Here is a 24209-nt window from a genome sequence, read left to right on the forward strand (position 1 = left end):
GTTTCTGTTCCTTGGGGAGAGCCTACAGCTGCAGGGGGCCCCTATACTGAACACTGTCCCCACATTTGCCACAGGAGTTCATCCTGGAAGATATCTCCCTGCTGAGGGTGACCTGGGAAGTAAGGGAGGGTCTTCTACTGCAATGCGGCTTCCGCCCTGGCCCATATGCAGCTTGCCTGTGTGCAGCAATAGTCCCCCTGCCCCTCACAGCACAGTGGCACGGACAAGTTAGCCTTACTGGGACAAGGACCACAGTGGCTCTTCCGAGAAACCTGCACAAATGCATTGTCCGAGTTCTGGATAGACCTTTGAAGAGATCACTGAGGCCCATTACCGCAATATGAGAGAGCACATCAACGCCCTATTCCACATCCAGGCATGCATGCAGCCGTAATCCTCCTCGCCCCAAGAACCCGCACCGAATAACTTCCTTCCCAAAATAAAAGCTGCTTACCGGTAACCTCCTCTGGTGTTTGTCCTTCCCCAAGCACCGGCCGCCGCAACTGGCTACCTTCCTCCTGGCTTGAGAACAGCTCCTGGCTGCATGCATCTAGGGATTCTGAGGTGCCTTCCTCCTCCTCAGCACCCTCGCTCCCGCTTTCCTCCTCCTCCTCCTCCTGCCTTGTTGAACTGGGCTCTGAAGTGTCCATGGTGGTATTCAGAGTGGAGGTGGGGTCGCCCCCAAGTATCACGTCCAGCTCTTTGTAGAAACGGCCGGTCGCGGGGGCAGCACCAGAGCGATTGTTTGCCTTGCGGGCTTTGCAGTAGGCATTCCGCAGCTCCTTCACTTCAACCCTGCACTACAGTGCATCCCAGTCATGGCCCCTTTCCATCGTGTCCCTTGATATCTGCCCGAAGGTATCGTAATTCCTATGGCAGCTGGGACTGGACAGCTTCCTCCCCCACAAACACTGATGAGATCCAGCACCTCGCCATTGCTCCATACTGGGGATCGCCTGGTGCATGGCGGCGTGGTCACCTGGAAAGATTAGCTGAGAGCACTCCACGCCTGGCTGAGCAAACAGGAAGGGGATTTTCAAAATTCCCAGAGAATTTAAAGGGCAGGTCTGACGGTTGGTCACCTGAGGGCAGGGCAGTAGCGTTCAAAGTGATGACCAGAGTGGCTCAAACAGGCATTGAGGGACACTTCTGGAGGCCGATCAGAGCACATTAACAGGACAGATCATCCACACTAGCACCACAGCGCTCCAGCAGGGGTGCAGCAAACATTATTCCACTCGCCGAGGTGGAGTACCAGGAGCGCTCTAGCCGTGGAGTCAGAACGCTCTACGTGCCTTGCCGGTGTGGATGGGGAGTGAACTAGTGCACACAGGGCTCCTTTAATGCACACTAACTCGCAAGTGTAGCCAAGCCCTCAGAAGCTAATGGACTTCTCTGCATCAACCTTTGCTACAGAGGATGTTGGGGAGATGCCCTAGAGCTCCTGTTTTCAGGTGTCAGACTGAGATGTCTGGAATAATGGAATAAATACAGGGCCTGATCCTCAGCTGCTGTTTATCGGCATAGTTCTGTGTAAGGCAATGGACTATTCTGATTTGTACCAGCGGAGGTTCTGGCCCCAGCATTTAAAACACAGGGCTGAATGGTGTTCAGCGGGAGCTAGTTTCAACTGTGTAATGAATAGCCAATCAGACAGGTTTGGTCCATTTCTCTGTGCGCAAGGTACCCACAAAATGTGTCTGTAATTGTTTTGACATGTGCCTATAGATTCCTCCGGCACTGTCTGCTGGTGTTTGCCCTTCACAATTCTGGCAGTGATTAGGCTTCTAAGTCACATGGTATTGTTTCTGTTGCCTGATTGGAAGAACTAGAGTTCCTGGATGGGAATGGTGACTGAACAAAGCTCAGACAGTGTGATGTTGCTCAGGGAGAGGCGGTGGCTCATGCCACACGTACATTGGACAGTGCGCATTGAATGAGGCAGCTGGTCAATATTGATGTGATCGGGGTCCTAGTGGCGGCCAGCTATGGTCATTCAGTTAGGGTGAACTGCAAAGAATGGGGCAGACAATCCCCATAAAGCTGGTGGATATTCCAATACTTAGATTCACCAAGCCAGCATAAAACAGCTTTTATTACCTTACTGGTTACTCAGAAGTCCAAACAACACAGTTCCCTTTAAGTGATCCAGCCTCAGGCTATGATGAAAATTTCTGTAAATCTTATTTCATCATATAAAAGTAAAGGTTCTACCAATCCCAAAGGATCGGACACATTACCTCCGAGGTTATTAACTCATAGAATCATAGAATCATAGATTATAGGACTGGAAGGGACCTCGAGAGGTCATCGAGTCCAGTCCCCTGCCCGCATGGCAGGACCAAATACTGTCTAGACCATCCCTGATAGACATTTATCTAACCTACTCTTAAATATCTCCAGAGACGGAGATTCCACAACCTCCCTAGGCAATTTATTCCAGTGTTTAACCACCCTGACAGTTAGGAACTTTTTCCTAATGTCCAACCTAGACCTCCCTTGCTGCAGTTTAAACCCATTGTTTCTGGTTCTATCCTTAGAGGCTAAGGTGAACAAGTTCTCTCCCTCCTCCTCATGACACCCTTTTAGATACCTGTAAACTGCTATCATGTCCCCTCTCAGTCTTCTCTTCTCCAAACTAAACAAACCCAGTTCTTTTAGCCTTCCTTCATAGGTCATGTTCTCAAGACCTTTAATCATTCTTGTTGCTCTTCTTTGGACCCTTTCCAATTTCTCCACATCTTTTTTAAAATGCGGCGCCCAGAACTGGACACAATACTCCAGCTGAGGCCTAACCAGAGCAGAGTAGAGCGGAAGAATGACTTCTCGTGTCTTGCTCACAACACACCTGTTAATGCATCCCAGAATCATGTTTGCTTTTTTTGCAACAGCATCACACTGTTGACTCATATTTAGCTTGTGGTCCACTATAACCCCTAGATCCCTTTCTGCCGTACTCCTTCCTAGACAGTCTTTTCCCATTCTGTATGTGTGAAATTGATTTTTCCTTCCTAAGTGGAGCACTTTGCATTTGTCTTTGTTAAACTTCATCCTGTTTAACTCAGACCATTTCTCCAATTTGTCCAGATCATTTTGAATTATGACCCTGTCCTCCAAAGTAGTTGCAATCCCTCCCAGTTTGGTATCATCCGCAAACTTAATAAGCGTACTTTCTATGCCAATATCTAAGTCGTTGATGAAGATATTGAACAGAGCCGGTCCCAAAACAGACCCCTGCGGAACCCCACTCGTTACGCCTTTCCAGCAGGATTGGGAACCATTAATAACAACTCTCTGAGTACGGTTATCCAGCCAGTTATGCACCCACCTTATAGTAGCCCCATCTAATTTGTATTTGCCTAGTTTATCGATAAGAATATCATGCGAGACCGTATCAAATGCCTTACTAAAGTCTAGGTATACCACATCCACCGCTTCACCCTTATCCACAAGGCTCGTTATTCTATCAAAGAAAGCTATCAGATTGGTTTGACATGATTTGTTCTTCACAAATCCATGCTGGCTGTTCCCTATCACCTTACCACCTTCCAAGTGTTTGCAGATGATTTCCTTAATTACTTGCTCCATTATCTTCCCTGGCACAGAAGTTAAACTAACTGGTCTGTAGTTACCTGGGTTGTTTTTATTTCCCTTTTTATAGATGGGCACTATATTTGCCCTTTTCCAGTCTTCTGGAATCTCTCCCGTCTCCCATGACTTTCCAAAGATAATAGCTAGAGGCTCAGATACCTCCTCTATTAGCTCCTTGAGTATTCTAGGATGCATTTCATCAGGCCCGGGTGACTTGCAGGCATCTAACTTTTCTAAGTGATTTTTAACTTGTTCTTTTTTTATTTTATCCGCTAAACCTACCCCCTTCCCATTAGCATTCACTATGTTAGGCATTGCTTCAGACTTCTCGGTGAAGACCGAAACAAAGAAGTCATTAAGCATCTCTGCCATTTCCAAGTTTCCTGTTACTGTTTCTCCCTCTTCACTAAGCAGTGGGCCTACCCTGTCTTTGGTCTTCCTCTTGCTTCTAATGTATTGATAAAAAGTCTTCTTGTTTCCTTTTATTCCTGTAGCTAGTTTGAGCTCATTTTGGGCCTTTGCCTTTCTAATCTTGCCCCTGCATTCCTGTGTTGTTTGCCTAGATTCCTCCTTTGTAATCTGTCCTAGTTTCCATTTTTTATATGACTCCTTTTTATTTTTTAGATCGTGCAAGATCTCATGGTTAAGCCAAGGTGGTCTTTTGCCACATTTTCTATCTTTCCTAACCAGCGGAATAGCTTGCTTTTGGGCCCTTAATAGTGTCCCTTTGAAAAACTGCCAACTCTCCTCAGTTGTTTTTCCCCTCGGTCTTGATTCCCATGGGACCTTACCTATCAGCTCTCTGAGCTTCCCAAAATCTGTCTTCCTGAAATCCATTGTCTCTATTTTGTTGTTCTCCCTTCTACCCTTCGTTAGAATTGCAAACTCTATGATTTCATGATCACTTTCACCCAGGCTGCCTTCTACTTTCACATTCTCAACGAGTTCCTCCCTATTTGTTAAAATCAAGTCTAGAACAGCTTCCCCCCTAGTAGCTTTTTCAACCTTCTGAAAAAAAAAGTTGTCTCCAATGCAGTCCAAGAATTTGTTGGATAGTCTGTGCCCCGCTGTGTTATTTTCCCAACATATATCCGGATAGTTGAAGTCCCCCATCACCACCAAATCTTGGGCTTTGGATGATTTTGTTAGTTGCTTGAAAAAAGCCTCATCCACCTCTTCCCCCTGGTTAGGTGGCCTGTAGTAGACTCCTAGCATGACATCTCCCTTGTTTTTTGCCCCTTTAAGCCTAACCCAGAGACTCTCAACACTTCCGTCTCCTATGTCCATCTCTACCTCAGTCCAAGTGTGTACATTTTTAATATATAAGGCAACACCTCCTCCCTTTTTCCCCTGTCTATCCTTCCTGAGCAAGCTGTACCCATCCACACCAACATTCCAATCATGTGTATTATCCCACCAAGTTTCAGTGATGCCAACAATGTCATAGTTGTATTTATTTATTAGCACTTCCAGTTCTTCCTGCTTATTCCCCATACTTCTCGCATTTGTATATAGGCATCTAAGATACTGGTTTGATCTTTCCTCCCAGTTTTGTCCTGACTCTCCTTTCTCTCTGCCAATATAGCCCACACTCCCTCTTGTTTCCGACCCATCTCCCCGGTCTCCATATTCCCCACTTACCTGTGGGCTTTGCTCACCTGTCCCCGTCAAACCTAGTTTAAAGCCCTCCTCACTAGGTTAGCCAGTCTGTGGCCGAATAGGGTCTTTCCTCTCCTCGAAAGGTGAACGCCATCTCTGCCTAGCAGTCCTTCCTCAAATAGCATCCCGTGGTCTAGGAAGCCAAAGCCCTCCTGGCGACACCATCTTCGCAGCCAGGCATTCACCTCCATGATGCATCTGTCTCTGCCCGGGCCCCTACCTTTGACAGGAAGAATTGAAGAGAATACCACCTGCGCTCCAAACTCCTTCACCCATACTCCCAGAGCCCTGTAGTCACTCTTGATCTGCTCAGTGTCACACCGCGCAGTATCATTTGTGCCCACATGGATGAGTAGCATGGGGTAGTAGTCAGAGGGCTGGATAATCCTCGACAATGCCTCCGTAACGTCTCTGATACGGGCCCCCGGCAGGCAGCATACCTCCCGAGATGAAATGTCAGGGCGACAGATGGGCGCCTCCGTCCCCCTCAGCAGAGAGTCTCCGACCACCACTACTCTACGTTTCCTATTCGCAGTGGTGGCAGCAGACTTTCCAGCCTTAGGGGTACGAGGCTTCTCCTCCTTTACTGTAGGGAGTGATTCCTTCTTTCCTGTATCAAGAAGAGCATAACGGTTACCTATAACCACGGCAGGAGGGTTCGGAGCAAGGGTGGAGCGCTGCCTGCTGCCAGAAGTAACCAGCTGCCAGTGTCCACCCTGAGCCATCTCCTCCTCCACCAGTGGTGTATCAGCAGTCCTGTGTACTGGGACAGCTACCTGAGCTGTCTCCACATGGACACTGTCGAGGACTTGCTCATGGATTTGGATGCTCCTCAACCTAGCCACCTCCTCCTGTAGCTCTCCCACCTGCTGCCTGAGAGATTCCACCAGCAGGCACCTCTCACATTGGATGGTCCCCCCAGCCTGGATATCAGTAAGTGGAAATTGCAAGTTACAGTCTTTGCAAAACCACACCAGGATCTGGGTAGAGGCATCCATGCTTAGGCACTCTGTCTGGCTACAGGCACAGGTGGAGGAGACAGTAGCAGTGCTGGCACAGGTGTTGCGGGTCTTCCTAACCATCGTAAGCCTCCCTCTGTCAAACTCCGGTCTGCAGCCCCCTGTCAGCTGAAAGGGTTGTTTAAGCAAAAAGTTATGAATGTAGTTGCTTTATAGGTATTAAGGGGAATCAAGAGAAAACAGATGGAACCAGCAAGGGACCCTCGCCCCCTTCCTGCTCCCCTTCCAAACTCCCTTGTGAAACTCCCTGTTAGCAGCCCCTGTTCACAAAGCTCCCTGGTCGCTTGTGCGCTGCTTTATAAAGCCCTGGCCTGTATGAATGCCCCGCCCACTGATGAAGGCTCAGCCACTTACCAGAGGCTTCTAGCTTTCAAACCTTTCAACTGCCAGCCACAGCACACGGTCCTTCAAACAACCAAAACAAACAAACAGACTGACAAACACAAGCTCAGCACACAGCAAGTAACCCTCAAACACAAACAAACACACACTACAGACAGTCACTTACCCCAAAAGGGTGCTGTATTGCTCCTCCTTCACCTGGAGAACTCCCTTGTGAAACTCCCTGTTAGCAGCCCCTGGTCGCTTGTGCGCTGCTTTATAAAGCCCTCAGATATTACCCAAAGTCACACTACAGCCAATTCTTATTAACTAAACTAAACTTTATTAAAACACAAAAGAGAGGGTTTGGTAAAAAGATCAATATACATACAGACATGAGTTCAATTCATTGAGATTTAGATTCATAGCAGAGATGGTGAGCTTTGTAGTTGCAATGAGTTCTTTCAGAAATAGTTCACAGGTCCAATGTCCAAATATCATATTCAGGTCATACCAACATAACTGGGACCTCAGTTTTGCGACTCAGACTTCCCCTGATGAAGCCGAAGCAGATCTGAGATGACAGAATCAGGACCCAAGGATCTTTTATACAATTTCATGTCTTTTGACAAATTGGGAGTTCAAAAGGTAATTAGGATGACTTTGAAGGAGGTCCATGACCGGTACTTAGCTCATAGAATTAACATAAAGCAATTTGCGTGTTCCTCCACCATTCACAGATTATTTGCTATACCTATCAAAGAGAGATGAATACAGAGATATCCCATGTTTACAATTCATTTAAATGATAGGATCTTCTTTTGACCTCTGAATTATCAGAATACATCATAGACCAGGACTGTTGATTACATTGTTGACCCTACTCTTTCGTATTGTGACAGACCCAGACCAGTGGGGTACAGGAGTCTGGTAGAAGGCAAATATACTGGCCCCTGGATGAATAGTTTTCTGTTACCTGAGTGACCAGAGCAGGGGCTGCCCTAGAGCAATCGGGAACCTGCTAGAACCAATTAAGACAGGCAAGCTAATTAAGACACCTGGAGCCAATTAAGAACTTACTAGAATCAATTATGGCAGGCAGGCTAATCAGGACACCTGGTTTAAAAAGGACCTCCCAGCAAGGGGGGGTGGGGGCGTGCTGCTGGAGGACTGAAGGGTACAAGCATGATCAGGCTCCAGGAGGAAGATCCTGCAGTGAGGATAAAGAAGGTGCTGGGGGGAGGCCATGGGAAAGTAGTCTAAGGAGTTGTTGCTATCACGCAGCTGATACAGGGGACATTGTAGACAGCTGCTATCCACAGGGCCCTGGACTGGAACCCGATATAGAGGGTGGGCCCGGGTTCCCCCCAACTCCTGATCAGACACAGGAGGAGTTGACCTGGTCTATGAGAAACACCAGAAGAGAAGGTCTAATTTGGAAAGGGATCTGGCCTGTCCGCGACCGACTAGGTGGGACACAGAGACTGCGGGGATTGTTCTCCATTCCCCCCATGCTGGCCAGTGATGAGGTTAACCGAGTGAACGGCAGGTTTGAGCCCCTAGCAGAAGCGGCCAAACTGAGGGCTGCCATGAACCTCTGAGGTGAGCAAATCTGCCAAAAAGTGTAGGACCCACCAAAAGGCAGAGGAGGAACTTTGTCACAATATGTAAACACACAAAAACACAAACATTCTCTCCCCACATATCTTTTGTGAGTTATTTATTTTTCAGGATGTTTAACCCTTTCTAACCATGTGTTAATTGATTTTTTGATCCTCACTGTTTAGTAAGTTACTCTGTACCATCCAATTTGCATATTGAGTGAGTCAGGGACAAGAGCTGCATGGGCCACCTTAACAGTGGCGATTTGATTATGAGTGCTTTACTCTGCAGCCTTAATGCTCCTCTGTAATGGGGTGTTTTTGTGATGGAATAAAATACATTAAATATCATGGAGTATTTGTGTTGCAATAGAGCCTAACTAGTCCGGATGCTTAGGGCACTGCACCTGCTGTTCTCACTGTACCGGACTAGAGAGCCACGTCTGACAAAGGTTGACATTTATTGGGGATGGGGGAGGATGCTTCACCCTCCCTCTCTAGGCAGAGCAGGGATCACATTTTAGACCAGATTCTTCGGCACCCAGGAGTACCTGCAAGGATTTTTCCCTTCCCTTCTGTTAGTACTTTGTCTCCTCCAGGAGGAGTTGGGTATGTTATATTGACTCAGGTGTCAAAGGGAGGATATTCAGACAACTGGGGTGGCTGCGTCATCCCTGCCCTGCAATCTTGGGTGCCTTACAATGGCTTGCTGAAGTAGCTCCCACGTGGGCCACTCACAAACAGCCTTCCCATATGCAAGCCACACTCTGAGTGTCTGTGTGTATCTGCAGCCTGCCAGCTACACCCTGTCTCTCCCCAATCTTGGTTATACTGCAGGGTGACCCCAACACAGCCCCAGTCCTGGATCTTCTGTCAGAAATGTATGTCCTGTACTGCCCAGCCATCTCTTGGACAGTACAAATATTTTAAGTCCATTATTCCTTTAAGGGAATAATATATCTGCTTATTACTTTAAATGGAGTTACCCAGACACTTCAACTTAAGCACACTGAATTAGATAAAACAGTAAAACAAAGTTATTAAGTACAAAGAGGGAGAGTACAAGTAGAAGAGGCATAGAAGTCAGAAATGGTTACAAGAAAAATAGATTAAAATGCTTTCTAGTGCTAATTTAGCAAACTATATTAGATTCAAGACAAATTTCTCACCGTATGCTTCCAGCAAGGTTACTGACCAAACTCTTCAGGTCAGGACCCCTCTGCCCCAGAATCCAATGGTGGTTCTCCTTTGTCATCTTAGGTGCAGTGCCAAAGGCAGACAGGGAGAGAGAGGGGGGTGCTGTTCTTCATTTTTATAGTTTCAGTTCCCTTCTTGTAAAACATTTCCATTGGTGTACCAGAGGACAAAGAGTCTCTGTGGAAGGATGTTCCATGCTGATTTTTTTACCTGTTAGAGCTTCCTGCTTGATGACTCTGTTTACTACCTAAATGCAAATTAAGGCAAGCACACAACCCTTCCTTTGTTTAGAACAGACCTGACTTCTGCCTGGGCAGGGCTGTGGAAGATGGGTTAATATTTTTTTATTATATGGAGATATACCTATCCCATAGAGCTGGAAGGGACCTTGAAAGACTTCTGCCTTCACAGCAGGACCAAGTACTGTCCCTGACACATTTTTCTGCCAGGTTCCCTAAATGGCCACTTCAAGGGCTGAACTCACAACCCTGGGTTTAGCAGGCCAATACTCAAACCACTGAGCTATCTCTGCCTGCCCGCTCTATACAGGGGAATCTTGTAATTTCACATACAGTGTTGCCACACATATTTTATGAAGACAATATGAACCAGCAAATTGAGGTTTCAGATAATACCTTACAAAGCCTACCTTGTACAAAGATTATTACACTACTATGCAAGGTGTGAATACAGAGGTGTATTCAGTCACAGAAGGGGTCATGTCAGTTCTCTGAATGGTGCTGCTGACAGAGCCAATGATATCGGCTGTAGAAAACTCACTGACCTTTGCTTCCTGGCATCATCGGGTGAGAAGAAGGAGAAATTGCTAGTTAAGGTATAGGAAATGCAGTCTGAGGTCTGTCAAGAATTGACTGATGTGGAAGGGAGCAAAAGTACAGCTAGGTGTGTGTGTGTGATGGGGGAATTCCTGGATTTTCTTAATGAAAAATGAACTGAAGTGCTCTTGGCAGTCTGGATTGAAGATTCTTCACAAGGAAATGGTCTAGATTGCTTGCTTTGTTTTTTAGGGTTTCACCTGGATAGCTTCTAAAGTCTGCAGGATGCTCATGGATTACTGAGAATTTGGGAAAACATATAGACCCATTCTAAGAGTAATTTCCCAAACACTGCAAAACATTGTAAAAGGCACCAGTCCTCATGGAGGACAACCGTTTCCAAGGTACAATATTCCCATGACAACAAAAAATCAAACTGTTTTCAAAACGTTGAAATAACTTGGCTTTCTCAGATGTACAAATCAAGAATATGTTGTTGTCCAACAAGCCTCACACTTGCAAAAGCAAATTTTAAAACTTCTCCAGCAGAGGTGTATGACCAATATTTCAGGTGGATGGAGTTAGTTCTGGTACTGTTCAAATGGAATCAAAATAGGACTTATAACAAAGCAACCACAACCTTAGCTACTCACAGGTGAGAGTGATGTTAGTTTTCTTTAATTATCACCTCCAGGTTACTTAAAAGATTATAGGCAGTGCGTAATTCACTGAAGCTACATGAGGCCAAAGGTTGCTGCTGCTGAAGCTAACTGAGGAGCACACATAGCCAGTTGAAAAACTGGTCTCATTCTTTTGAGAGGGAGCAACTTGTGTCAGGGGACCTTGGTTGCCAGGGGTCCTGAGATTAAATCTTGGGCAAACCAACTGAGATGGGGAAGGTGGTACCTTTAAATCTTATAAAATATTTCTCCAGACTAATTTATAAAATCCTTCACATGGGGGACACAGGCTCCAACACAGTGTCTTGTTGATAAAGCAGTCTGTCTTAGGCCTTGTCTACACAGGAAAGTTGCACTGTTTTAACTTAAATGAGTTTTAAAATGGATTTAGTTAAATTTGTATAAACCCTGTGTGGCCTAGCAAATAGAGCACTGGACTGGGACTCAAGAGACTTGATTCTATTCCCTGTTCTCTCACTGGCCTGTTGGGTGATCTTGGGCAAGCCACTTAACTGCTCTGTGCCTCAGTTTCCCCTTCTGTAAAATGAGGATGATGATATTGATCTTTGTAAAGTGTGTTGAGACCTACTGATCAAAAATGCTAGACAACAGCTATCTAGACTACTATTTTTTCAGTATAAGAATGTTTTTTTTTCCAGTTTAGCTTAAGTCCATTGGGAACAAACTATGGCACAGCAGATTTAGAAATCCATCAACTTCATGAAAAAACTCGTACAGATACAGACAGACGTCATCTTCCTTTCCAAATGCAAGCAGATGGACATCATACCAAAAGGACTAAAGGTAAAAAATCCATTACAATGTACATATCACACAGACTATGCTGAGAGACTGTGTCACACACTCTCAAAGAAACTGCGAAACCACCTGATCAGCATCCTATACAGCAAACAGGGAAAGATTAAGAATGAGCTCTCAAAACTGGATACTCTCATAAAAAACCAACCTTCCACACAAACTTCCTCATGGATAGACTTTACAAAAACTAGACAAGCCATTTACAGGACAAACTTTGCCTCTCTACAAAGGAAAAAGGACACTAAACTATCATCTAAACTGCTACATGCCACAAGGAGCCACAACAGTAGTTCCCTTAACCCACCCAGCAATATTGTTAATCTTTCTAGCTATACTCTTAGCCCAGCAGAAGAGTCTGTCCTATCTCGGGGCCTCTCCTTTTGTCCCTCCAGACCCACGAACATGATACAGTTCTGCAGTGACCTAGAATCCTACTTTCGACGTCTCCGACTCAAAGAATATTTCCAACATACCTCTGAACAGCATACTAACCCACAGAATCCCCCCTACCAGCACTACAAAAAAAAAAAAGGATTCTGCGTGGACTCCTCTGGACGGTCGAAACAACAGACTGGATTTCTACATAGATTGCTTCCGTCAACGTGCAAAGGCTGAAATTGTGGAAAAGCAACATCACTTGCCCCATAACCTCAGCCATGCTGAACACAACGCCATCTACAGCCTCAGAAACAACCCTGACATCATAATCAAAAAGGCTGACAAAGGAGGTGCTGTCATCATCATGAATAAGTTGGAATATGACCAAGAGGCTGCTAGACAGCTCTCTAACACCACATTCTACAGGCCATTATCCTCTGATCCCACTGAGGATTACCTAAAGAAACTACACCATCTGCTAAAAAAACTCCCTGACAAAGCACAGGAACAAATCTGTACAGACACATGCCTAGAACCCCGACCAGGGGTATTCTATTTGCTACTCAAGATCCATAAACCTGGAAATCCTGGACGTCCCATCATCTCAGGCATTGGCACCCTAACATCAGGCTTGTCTGGTTATGTGGACTCTCTCCTCAGACCCTACGCTACCAGCACTCCCAGCTATCTTCAAGACACCACTGACTTCCTGAGGAAACTACAATCCATCGGTGATCTTCCAGAAAACACCATCCTGGCCACTATGGACGTAGAAGCCCTCTACACCAATATTTCACACAAAGATGGACTACAAGCTATCAGGAACAGTATCCCCGATAATGTCACAGCTAACCTGGTGGCTGAACTTTGTGACTTTGTCCTCACCCACAACTATTTCACATTTGGGGACAATATATACCTTCAGGTCAGCAGCACTGCTATGGGTACCCGCATGGCCCCACAGTATGCCAACATTTTTATGGCTGATTTAGAACAACGCTTCCTTAGCTTTCGTCCCCTAACGCCCCTACTCTACTTACACTACATTGATAACATCTTCATCATCTGGACCCATGGAAAAGAAGCCCTTGAGGAATTCCATCATGATTTAAATAATTTCCATCCCACCATCAACCTCGGCCTAGATCAATCCACACAAGCGGTCCATTTCCTGGACACTACTGTGCTAATAAGCGATGGACACATAAATACCACCCTATACCGGAAACCTACTGACCGCTACACTTACCTACATGCCTCAAGCTTCCATCCAGGACACACCACACGATCCATTGTCTACAGCCAAGCTCTAAGATATAACTGCATTTGCTCCAATCCCTCAGATAGAGACAAGCACCTACAAGATCTCTATCAAGCATTCTTAAAACTACAATACCCACCTGCTGAAGTGAAAAAACAGATTGACAGAGCCAGACGAGTACCCAGAAGTCACCTCCTACAAGACAGGCCCAACAAAGAAAATAACAGAACATCACTAGCTGTCACTTTCAGCCCCCAACTAAAATCTCTCCAGCGCATCATCAGAGATCTACAACCTATCCTGAAAGATGATCCTTTACTCTCACAGATCTTGGGAGACAGACCTGTCCTCGCTTACAGACAACCCCCCAACCTAAGGCAAATACTCACCAGCAACCACACATCACTGAACAAAATCACTGACCCAGGAACCTATCCTTGTAACAAAGCCCGATGCCAACTGTGTCCACATATCTATTCAAGTGACATCATCATAGGACCTAATCACATCAGCCATACTATCAGGGGCTCATTCACCTGCACATCTACCAATGTGATATGTGCCAGCAATGCCCCTCTGCCATGTACACTGGCCAAACCGGACAGTCTCTATGCAAAAGAATTAATGGACACAAATCTGACATCAGGAATCATAATACTCAAAAACCAGTGGGAGAACACTTTAACCTGTCTGGCCATTCAATGACAGACCTGCGGGTGGCTATCTTACAACAGAAAAACTTCAAAAACAGACTCCAATGAGAGACTGCTGAGCTGGAATTGATATGCAAACTAGATACAATCAACTCAGGATTGAATAAGGACTGGGAATGGCTGAGCCATTACAAACATTGAATCTATCTCCCCTTGTAAGTATTCTCACACTTCTTATCAAACTGTCTGTACTGGGCTATCTTGATTAACACTTCAAAAGTTTTTTTTCTCTTACTTAATTGGCCTCTCAGAGTTGGTAAGACAACTCCCACCTGTTCATGCTCTCTGCATGTGTGTGTGTATATATATCCTCAATATATGTTCCACTCTATATGCATCCGAAGAAGTGGGCTGTAGCCCACGAAAGCTTATGCGCTAATAAATTTGTTAGTCTCTAAGGTGCCACAAGTACTCCTGTTCTTTTTGCGGATACAGACTAACATGGCTGCTACTCTGAAACCTGTCAGATTTAGATTAAATCTCAGGAAAAATTTCCCAACTGTAAGAACAGTAGGACAATGGAACAGACTACCTAGGGAGGTTGTGAAAGCTCCTTCATGAGAGGTTTTCAAAAGAAGGCTAGATAGCCATCTGTCTTGGATGGTTTAGACACAACAAATCCTGCATCTTGGCAGGGGTTTAGACTAGCTGACCTTTGTGGTCCCTTCTAACCCTATGGTTCTATGAAATTTCAGCTTAACTGCACTAAGCCTCTCTAAAACCAAAATAAGTATCCATACACACAGGGATTGCACCAATTTAACTAAATCAGGTTAAATTCACACCTTGCTGGAATTTAACTGGAGCATCTTCTTCAAGTAGACAAGACCTTAAATTCAGGTCTGGGGTTCAAATTCTGGACATTCCCTGTAAGAGTGTGAAAGCTGTAGTTCCTTTAAATTTGATGACTGGCTCAAGCCTAAGTCATCTGAGCAGAGATTTTCAAAGGAGCATAAGGGATTTAGGCACCAAAACACATTTAAATTCAATGGGAGTTGGGCTTCTTGAAAGTGTCAGCCATGGTTCTTCCCTGGATGTACACCGTACATGGAGTCCAAATCAGAGTTCTGGCTTTTTTGTCCAGTGCTCTGTCTTGCTTTGGATATAGTGTAAGTGATGAAGAGAGTTCAGTGCATACTGACCTAGGCATTTAAAAATATCCTGAACCGAAGTGTGCCTGGTCCTCTCCCGTCTGGTGGCCAGGCCCTTCATAGAATCACAGAAGATTAGGGTTGGAAGAGACCCCAGGAAGTCATCCAGTCCAACCCCCCGCCCAAAGCAGGACCAACACCAATAAAAACATCCCAGCCAGGGCTTTGTCAAGCCGGGCCTTAAAAAACTCTATGGATGGAGATTCCACCACCTCCCTAGGTAACCCATTCCAGTGCTTCACCATGCTCCTAGAGAAACAGTGTTTCCTAATATCCAATATCGACCTCCCGCACTGCAACTTGAGACCATTGCTCCTTGTTCTGTCATCTGCCACCACTGAGAACAGCTGAGCTCCATCCTCTTTGGAACCCTCCTCCAGGTAGTTGAAGGCTGCTATCAAATCCCCCCTCACTCTTCTCTTCTGCAGACTAAACAAGCCCAGTTCCCTCAGCCTCTCCTCATAAGTCATGTGCCCCAGCCCCTAATCATTTTCGTTGACCTCCATTTTCCATCCAAAAGTCAGTACACACTCCCTCTCTGCTGCTGTAGTCCAGGCATTCAGCATGAAATGATATGTGCCTTAGGAACAATGAATGGACAACTGTCCTTGGGGTTGTCAGAAGAAACATGGATGGGGTCAGGAGGGGGGGCATGTACTGCAGGGACCATAAGCTTGGTTCTGCCTGAGGGGTGGGATGGAACGAGGGATATGGAGGTCAATGCATAACAAAGGTGCTGCCGTTAATTGGCAAGAGTCAATTTACCTGAAAGCTTTCTCCACACAAACACCTTGGTGTGCATGCACGGTTTTCACTGGAAAGGTTTCAGGTCTAGAGTTCACTCTGGAAGGGGCTCTCAGAGAGAAGGTATTTTTTGTCTAACACTTATCCACAAAATAGTCCTTCCCCAGGAGGTGCACACGTTCATTTTCTCTATGAAAAAGGCCACACGGGTTTTTTCCTTTCAAAAGATTCACAGGTCTGAGACTCCACATACAAAGTCTCAACAGAATGTTTTCTGTCAACAGAGCTTTAATGACAAATACTGGGCCATGCCCTTTTGCCCTGTCCAACAGGCCAGCAGGGGATTCCCCTAGCCCAAGAACAGCCTTCCCTTCCATTGATGAGCGCAAGGACCAGCTCCTCTCATTTGCAATTGTATAACATATCTGTGGTAACTGCACAAAAATACTCCCAAAGATTCTCAAAACAGTGGTCACTGGGCACTTGCTAGCAGTAAATGAAGAGGTGGCAGGTAACATGGTGTTGGCTCCTCCTCCTTGGTATGACAAGAGTGATCATGTGCTTGCTAAAAAGTATTAAACACGTCTTGTCATGCCAGCTAGGAGTTTTATTACAGAATTTTAACAAATAGCTGACATAAAACAGCCCAAAATGAATACCACTCTCACCCACTGCTACTGCTTACACGAATTGTACTAGGTGTATAGCACCAGCAGTAGGTTAAGTGGATGTTAGCAATAATACTATCACTTTTCCAGGAGCAAATGTCCAACGTATGGTAACAAAACTCATATAAAAGCTAAACCAAATAACCTTATCTTGCATTTTAGTGGAAGCTCAGGTTCTTTCAGATAAGCAAGTTCAGCTCTGGGAACTTATGGTGACAACATCCCCACTGATTTTAACTGCCATGGTGGAGTATGGAGTGAGAGGCGCCTCTCAGATAACAAGATCCCCCCCTGAGCTGCAGCTGAAAGCAAGAAAGCCAGGGCAGAGACTTGAGTGCAGGTGTTATGTATCCATGTTGTCTGTGACTCTCTGGAGATGGGCAGCTGTGTTCTCCATTAGAAGGAACTCCCAAGTGGACTTTAGAAGTAGTCACAGGTAGAGCACACTGCAGCAATCCAAGATGGAGCTGACATGATGTAGATGAGAGTTGTTGGATCTTCACTAGAGAGGAATGGATGTAGGTCTCTGGACAGAGGCAGATAGTAAAAAGGAATATGGTCCACAGATGGTGTTTGTCAAGGATTAGAAATCAGCGAGGAGGTAGGAATCGAACAGTAGTAACAAATGTCATTTGCAACTTGAAAAGAGGTTAATGGGTGCCCACAAGCATCTGTACTAGGAGGACTGGTGGTGTTAAATAGTTTAATGATTGGGGAAAGTGAAGTATCAGTTTGTGATAGACATGCAATTATTGGGGAGATAGCCCAAGCACTATGATTGGTGATGCTGATTTCCTGGGATCTGTATCCAAATAAAGCACTTATAAACAGAGTAGTGCTGTTAAAGTCAAGAGCTGCACTAGTGTTAAATTTAAAACTAATTCAGGAGTGGAGATGACTTGTAACAATTTGTAAGATCATTCCAGTTAAATTAGAGAAACTCAGGGTCCTGTTCATTAGTGCAGGGAGACATAAGTTGTCTGGGCAATTTAAAGCCAATACTAGCCACAACAGCAAGCAGTCTAGGTGTGTGGGGGGGAATCACGTTTGTTATAGGGCCCATTATCCGTACCCACCTAGACTAAGCCACGTCTGTTCAGAAAGGCCCCACACAAATGCACAGAAGAAATCTCACTGTTTCTCAGAATGAGCAATGAGAGAGAATAGTGTGATCGTGCATTACTGAGCCAACAGAATGCTGTGCAACTATAGTGCCTATTATGAAAAGATAGGGGCATACTGTTATTTGTACAGAAGTGGCTAAATAAAACTGGAGGTGGGGGGAGAGGTATATTCTTCTCATTTGATGCAGGACCAGGGATGGTGGGAAGTCGGGGAGAGAGGTGGCTTAAGTTTTCATCACCTTTGCAGCCTCTTTCTTGTGGAGTTGGCTCAGGGCCACTTTAGTTCCTGGTGCTACATACAGCAGTCTAAGTTGGTGTCAATGACACCCTGCTGCTTATAATCCCAAGAAGTTGTTCCAACATCTGGGGATTGCCTGAATGCCCCTACATTGGAACCTTGGGTGGGAGGGAATGGGGGAGTCAGTGTAGAGTCATTGCCCCAGTGCTGTGCCACCTGGGCATTCCCAGGTAGATGGTTAAGCCTACTTTCTGGCTGTGTTGTGCCACCAGAGCAACACAAAATAGCTGTACTGAAGGGGAGAATTAGGGGCTTCCGCTCTAATTGAGCAGATGCAATAGTATTCTTCTCACTAGATAGAGCTGGTGGAGTCTGGCAAGTACGACTCTATCCTGGCAGTGACAAGCTGACAATTGTATCGCTACTTGGCAGATATGGCTTTCACTGCCTCCTGTTCAGCATTTCAAATGTCTCAGAAATCATCCAAAGAGAAATGAGATTCGATGCGGCCAGCAGGGAATGAAGGTTTATGTGGATGACATCATAGGTAAGGGAAGCCTGTGGAACAACTTAACCTAAGGCTAAAGCAAGTTCTGAAGGCTACAGAGGATGCGGGACTAAAATTAAAAAGATAAAAATATATGTGACAACAAACTGGCTATGGTTCTTAGGACATAGGATTGATAAAGAAGGGGTGAGGTTAGCAATAGAAACAAAGCCATAGCTGAAAGGTCGCCTCCTACAATGTATCAGAACTGGGGCTGTTCCTCTGTATGGCTGAATGCTGGAGAATCTTCATACTTCATCATTCTCAAAAGGCCAAGTCCTTTATGAATTGCTTAAAACTGCATGTGAATTTGGAATAAAGCACAGAGGCACACTTGTGGGGTTTTAAAATATCTGCTGACCACATTCCCAATATTGGTATTTTATGATCTACAGTTCTTTTTACAGATGCTGGTAGCTATGGTATTGATGGGTTGTTACTCTAGTTACAGAATCAGTAGAAATTGAGCAATTGGAATATGATTTAGAAAAATATTGGTTTGAAATTTTCAAAGTCAACTAGAAGACTTAGCCCCAGAACATTTGTAGGGCTAAATACCCTAGAGGGCTTTGCAAATCTTGACCTATTATGCATTCAGATTCCAAGAGCAGATGTGCTCAAAGGGAGAGAATGTCTAGCAAGCATGTGGCCATGTAAGAGAGTCACAGGCCACTTGCATGAACTTGATAATGTCATGTTGGTGACAGACAACAAAGTGCTTGTATTTTTAATAAACAGTATAGACCTAAACAAGATACATATTAAATACCAGAGATTGCTCATGTGTTTGAGATATAAATGTATTGCAGAATAGGCACATAGGTGACTGTCCACCTTGTTAGAAAGACCATAGAGGTGACTGACACTGCACCGAGGAGCCCTAGTGAACACCCAGCTTCTCCAGAGGCGTGGGATATGTAGAAGCCCACAGATGTGCTACTTAGTGTATCCACTCACTCTCACTACAGAACTGCTTCAAATAGCTTCTTGGGCTGATACACCACCGGAAACCAAGGTTATGGCTAGCTTAGTTACTTATCAGAGGTTTAGCATCCAGTCTATGATTTTTACGTAATGAAAGGTGAACTTTCTGAAGATGAAGGTCTGATTACGTATAGCATTTGTACTGTGTTCTTAAGTCCTTGTAAAGGATACATGAGGAATATTAAGCCCTCAGAAATGCTGGAAGGAGCCCTAATGTCTGTGTGATGGCCCACTTGTAGGGTGAAAACATGGATTTTGCAGAATGACCTGACAAACACAACTCAAAGAATTTCCCATTGCCACAGGGCTACCCAATAGGCTTTGGAAAAGAACAGAGAGAGAGAGAGAGAGAGAGAGAGAGTGTGTGTGTGTGTGTGTGTGTGTGTGTGTGTGTGAGAGAGAGAGAGAGAGAGAGAGAGAGAGAGAGAGGAGGAGGAGACATGGCTGTTTGGTAACCACTATTTTTCTAGATTTGTAAGAAGTCTACTTCTTGCTAGACCAGGGGTGGGCAAACTTTTTGGTCCGAGGGCCACATCTGGATGGGGAAATTGCATACAGGGCCAGTGGGGGGGGGGTGCAGGAGGCAGTGCAGGATGTGGGGAGGGGATGCAGTGTGCAGAAAGGGGCTCAGGGCAAGGGGTTGGGGTGCAGGAGGGTTTGGGGTGCGGGCTTCAGCCCGGCGCTGTTTAACTTGATAGGCTCCAGAGTGGCAGCGGCACGCAGCGGGGCTAAGGCAGGCTCCCTGCCTGCCCTGGCTCCATGCTGCTCCTGGAAGCAGCTGGTACCATGTCCTTGTGGCCCCTGGTGGAGGGGGGGCAGAGGGCTCCGTGCACTGCCCTCGCCTGCGTATATCTCCCCCAAAGCTCTCATTGGCCTCAGTTCCCCATTCCCAGCCAATGGGAGCTGCGGGGGGCGGTGCCTGCAGATGAGGGCAGTGCATGGAGCCCTCTACCCCCTCTTCTCCCTCAGGGCTGTAGTGCTGGCTGCTTCAGGGAATGGCGTGGAGCCAGGGCAGGCACGGAGCCTGTCTTAGCCGCGCGGTGCCATGGGACGGATCTGGCCCGTGGGCCATAGTTTTACCACCCCTGTGCTAGACCCACCGGTAAACAGGGCTTAGCAAAGTTAAAAGGATTTTTTCTCAATTTGACATCTGGAAATATTTTCTGACAATGGGCCATAAGTTGCCAGTTCTGAATTCCAACTTTGGGGGATATAGTACATCAAGGACATTAACTCTAGTCTTCACCACCCACAAAGGAATGCAGTGGCAGAGAAAACAGTAGATATTAGAGAATTCTACAACAAAAAGACCCCGTACTAGCTCTGCTGAGCTGTAGGGCAAACCTCCACGATAGTCATCAGAGTTAACTCAGGGCAGCTGTTCGTGGGTTGACAGCTAAGAACAACGCTGCTGTTCTCAGAGGTAAATTTTAGGTCTGAGTGGCCCTGGTCAAAGGATGTGAAGCTGAGAGGTGCCAAATCTAAAAGGTGTTTTGGCTTTCTTCATTAACTGTCAGAATGCTGCCTGGAGCTTACTCAAAGGTAAACTAGGAAACTCAGACCTGAAAAAACTGGATGAGAAGTACTGAACACCACTAGCTCCTAACAGTAAAACAAGCTGCACACAGAGATTCTATATGGTCAAAACTAATTAAGGAACTCAGTACAGAGGAAGAGGAAGTATCTTCAGCTGGTTCCAAGCCCAGCAGGACTGACGTGACCCTAACTGCAATGGTACTATCACCACTGCCTTAGAGAAGGGAGGTAATCCTGTTGAATCCTACTGAACAGCACTTTCCCTCTCTCATATTTGAAAATTCAAGTGACTCAACTGGACAAAACCCTCCTTGAGGTCAGAAGACAAGACCTAACTGTAGGTGGAGCTGGGATCTTTAATTTAATTTTTTTTTTAATTTTTATTACCTTGTTTACACTGAGGGAAAATGTGAGGATATGTTTCCTTAAATCTGTAGCAGAAAGCCAGGCAGTTGGAGGCTGAGGACGTTTGTAGGAGATGCCTATAGGGGAACAGAGAGAGAATGACTTTAGGAATAATTCTGTTTTCTTTAGTTTAATACAATTCTGTGTTAGAAGAAAGTAACTTTTTCTGTTGGGGCATGATGCTAACTGCTTGGGTTTAGGAAGGAACTCTACTTACATGGGCATAATAATCTTTAATTGGTCCATTGGAGTTTTACTCCATTTCAAACATCTAGTCCTCATCTTGCCACCAGCTGGGTTATCTATAATCTAATAATAGGCTAGGATCAGCTGTGGACCCAGTAGGCCCCTAAAGCAGCAATATATTTTGGCAAAGGTCAGTCATACTCCTTCACTTGATGGTTCAGCCCAAGCTTCCATGCATACATCTTAATGCTTTCCTTTTTCTTCCATCTCATCAGGATTGTGATGTAGTCAGCTCTCCTTCAGCCAGAGCTCTATCAGGGCTTGGGAAAATAATGATGTTGTATAGTACAACTACATAGACAAAAGCCTTAGTGCTTAGTATCACCACCATACTGTTGGTGCTGCAACCCTTGCCCTCTTCAGGGATCTTCTGGGTGTCTCTCCTCATTGCCAACTCTGTGTTTCCTCACTCAGGGGTTCCCTTTCCCCAGCTGCTCAGAATTGCTGCCTCCCTCAGGAGGAAAGTCCCCACACAGCGGCAGGGACTTGTTCTTGCTTTAACTCTGAACCCTACTCACTATCTGCTGCAGGGTGTGGAGGTGTGATTTGACAGACAGCAGTGGATGGTTGCTGGTGCCCTTTGAGTGGATGAGTAGACCTAAGGCTGCCACTATGGCCTCTCCTCCTTTGCCCCATTCTCCTGCCTCCCTTTCCCAGCCCTTCCTACTCCATCCCCCTTCTTTCCCATCCCCCAATTCCCTCTGATATCCCACTCTGCCCCCCACCCGCTCACAGCCCCCTTGCTGCCCCTTCCCCTCCACCCCCTCTCCCGCCTCTGGCTCCCACATATTCCCACTTTGCTCCTACCTTCTGCCCACGCCCTCCCAATTCTGCCCACTATCTCCCGCAGCTCTAATCTTCCCCCCACTCCTCACATTGCCCCCCTCCCCACAGCTCTAATCGGCCCCCCTGCCCGCACAGTCCCCCCGGCTCTGATCTGCCCCTTCCCCGCACCGCCTCAGTCCAGCCGCCCGCTCCCCGGCCGGCGCGGCCCCTTTAATTCCCTCGCTCCCCTCCCCCTCCCGGCCGCTCCAGCCTCCATTTTCCAGCGGATCCGGCACCTGGAGGCAGTGGCGGCGGGAGCGGCCCAGACACCCCAGCCTGGGCATGGCTGCCAACATGTACCGGGTCGGAGGTAAGCCCCCCTCGCCTCCCCGGGGGCCCGAGTCTTCCCCCCCCCCCCCCCCCGCCGGCCGCTCCTCCCCGTGGGCTAGCGGCGCGTCACGGCCCCCCCACCCCGCCGGGAGCAGGAGCAGCCCGGGCAGGGGGGCAGAGTTGGGGTCTGGCAGGAGACGGGTGCGGTGGAGCCAGGAGGCTGTAGGAGTGGGAGTAGAATAAGGGGTGGATGTGGGGCTGGGTGGGTTTGGGGGTTGTAGGGCTGGGGGCAGAGTTTGGGGCTGGCAGGGGATGGGTGCTGTGGGGCCGGGGGGATTGTAGGGGTGGGAGTAGAATGTGCGGTGGGGCTGTGGTGGGGGCAGAGTTGGGGCTAGAAGTGGGGGGGTGGAGTTGGGGGGCTGGCAGAGGATGGGTGCTCTGGGGCCAGGGATTGTAGGGGTGGGGGTAGAATTTGGGGCTGGGTATGTTTGGTGATTGTAGGATGGAAGCTGGCATGGGATGGGCGCTCTGGGGTGGGAAGGGGGTTGTAGGGATGAGGTGGGGAGGGTTAGTGTGTGTGGAATTGGGGGAGAGGGGTGTGTGGCTGGGTTTGGGGCTCTGGTGCTGGTAGAGGATGAGTGTCATGGGGCTGAGAGGGTATTAGGCCTGGGGAGTTGAAAGGGGAAGGTTGATGGGGTGTGTGTGGGGTGAGGGCTTGGGAGCGGGTGGAGTTGGATGTGGTGCAGTGCTGGGGGTTGTGGAACTAGGGAGATGTATGGGGGCAGAGTTGGGGGTGGGGGAGTGTGGAGCAGAGTTGTGGGCTGAGAGTTAGGGATGGGCTTTCAGAGTAGGGTTGTGGGTTGATAGGTATGTGGGGGGTGCAGAGTTGGGGGATGTAGGAGTGAAGAGGTGCTTGTGTGGCTTTGCGTGGGCTGAGGTGGAGGACCAGGAGAGGCTTTCTCAGTAGTTCGTACAGTGTGGGTGGGGTGCTGTGGGTGCATGGAGTATGGATGTTTGTGGAAATAGTTCTGCTGGTTTCTGTCTTCTCTCTCCCCACCATTGTTGTATGGTGGCTTTTGCTTGACTCCTACCTCTTCCCTTCTAGGCATCCTGCTCAGAGTCCCACACTTCTGTCTGACTGTCCCATGTTTAACTCATGTGAGGAGAAAGAAGAGGATACAGGAGTATGGGGTTGAATTATAGGGAATTTAAACTTTGAAAGGGTGGCCTGGTGTTAGGGTGACCAGACAGCAAATGTGAAAAATCGGGACAGGGGGTGGGGGGGTAATAGGAGCCTATATAAGAAAAAGACCCAAAAATCGGGACTGTCCCTATAAAATCGGGACATCTGGTCACCCTACCTGGTGTGGATGGTTTCCTAGATGACAGCTGTGCTGTGGAGCTTTCTTATTCCTGGGAGTGAGGTGGGGAGGAATAGTGCAAGGGGGTTCTGTTC

The 24209-nt window shown here is 46.8% G+C and overlaps 1 protein-coding gene across 25 annotated transcripts in view; it reads left to right on the top strand.

Moving 5' to 3' along the window:
- Nucleotides 1–24209, top strand: part of LOC101932594 (metastasis-associated protein MTA1) — a 384146-nt gene that overhangs the window by 203875 nt on the left and 156062 nt on the right. For 2 of the 25 annotated variants that reach the window (XM_065555728.1, XM_065555732.1), the window contains exon 1: nt 21872–22793. The exons of 20 other annotated variants lie outside the window; for them this stretch is intronic. In XM_065555728.1, coding sequence (XP_065411800.1) covers nt 22766–22793 — 28 coding nt within the window. In that variant the 5' untranslated portion in view covers nt 21872–22765. Of the gene's footprint in view, nt 1–17030; nt 17180–20931; nt 21345–21862; nt 22794–24209 lie in introns of those variants that run through there. 3 more of the 25 variants (XM_065555727.1, XM_065555731.1, XM_065555729.1) reach the window with 3 other exon arrangements.

Source organism: Chrysemys picta, chromosome 8 (assembly GCF_011386835.1).
Source record: "Chrysemys picta bellii isolate R12L10 chromosome 8, ASM1138683v2, whole genome shotgun sequence".
In the NCBI taxonomy this organism is placed as follows: domain Eukaryota; kingdom Metazoa; phylum Chordata; order Testudines; family Emydidae; genus Chrysemys; species Chrysemys picta.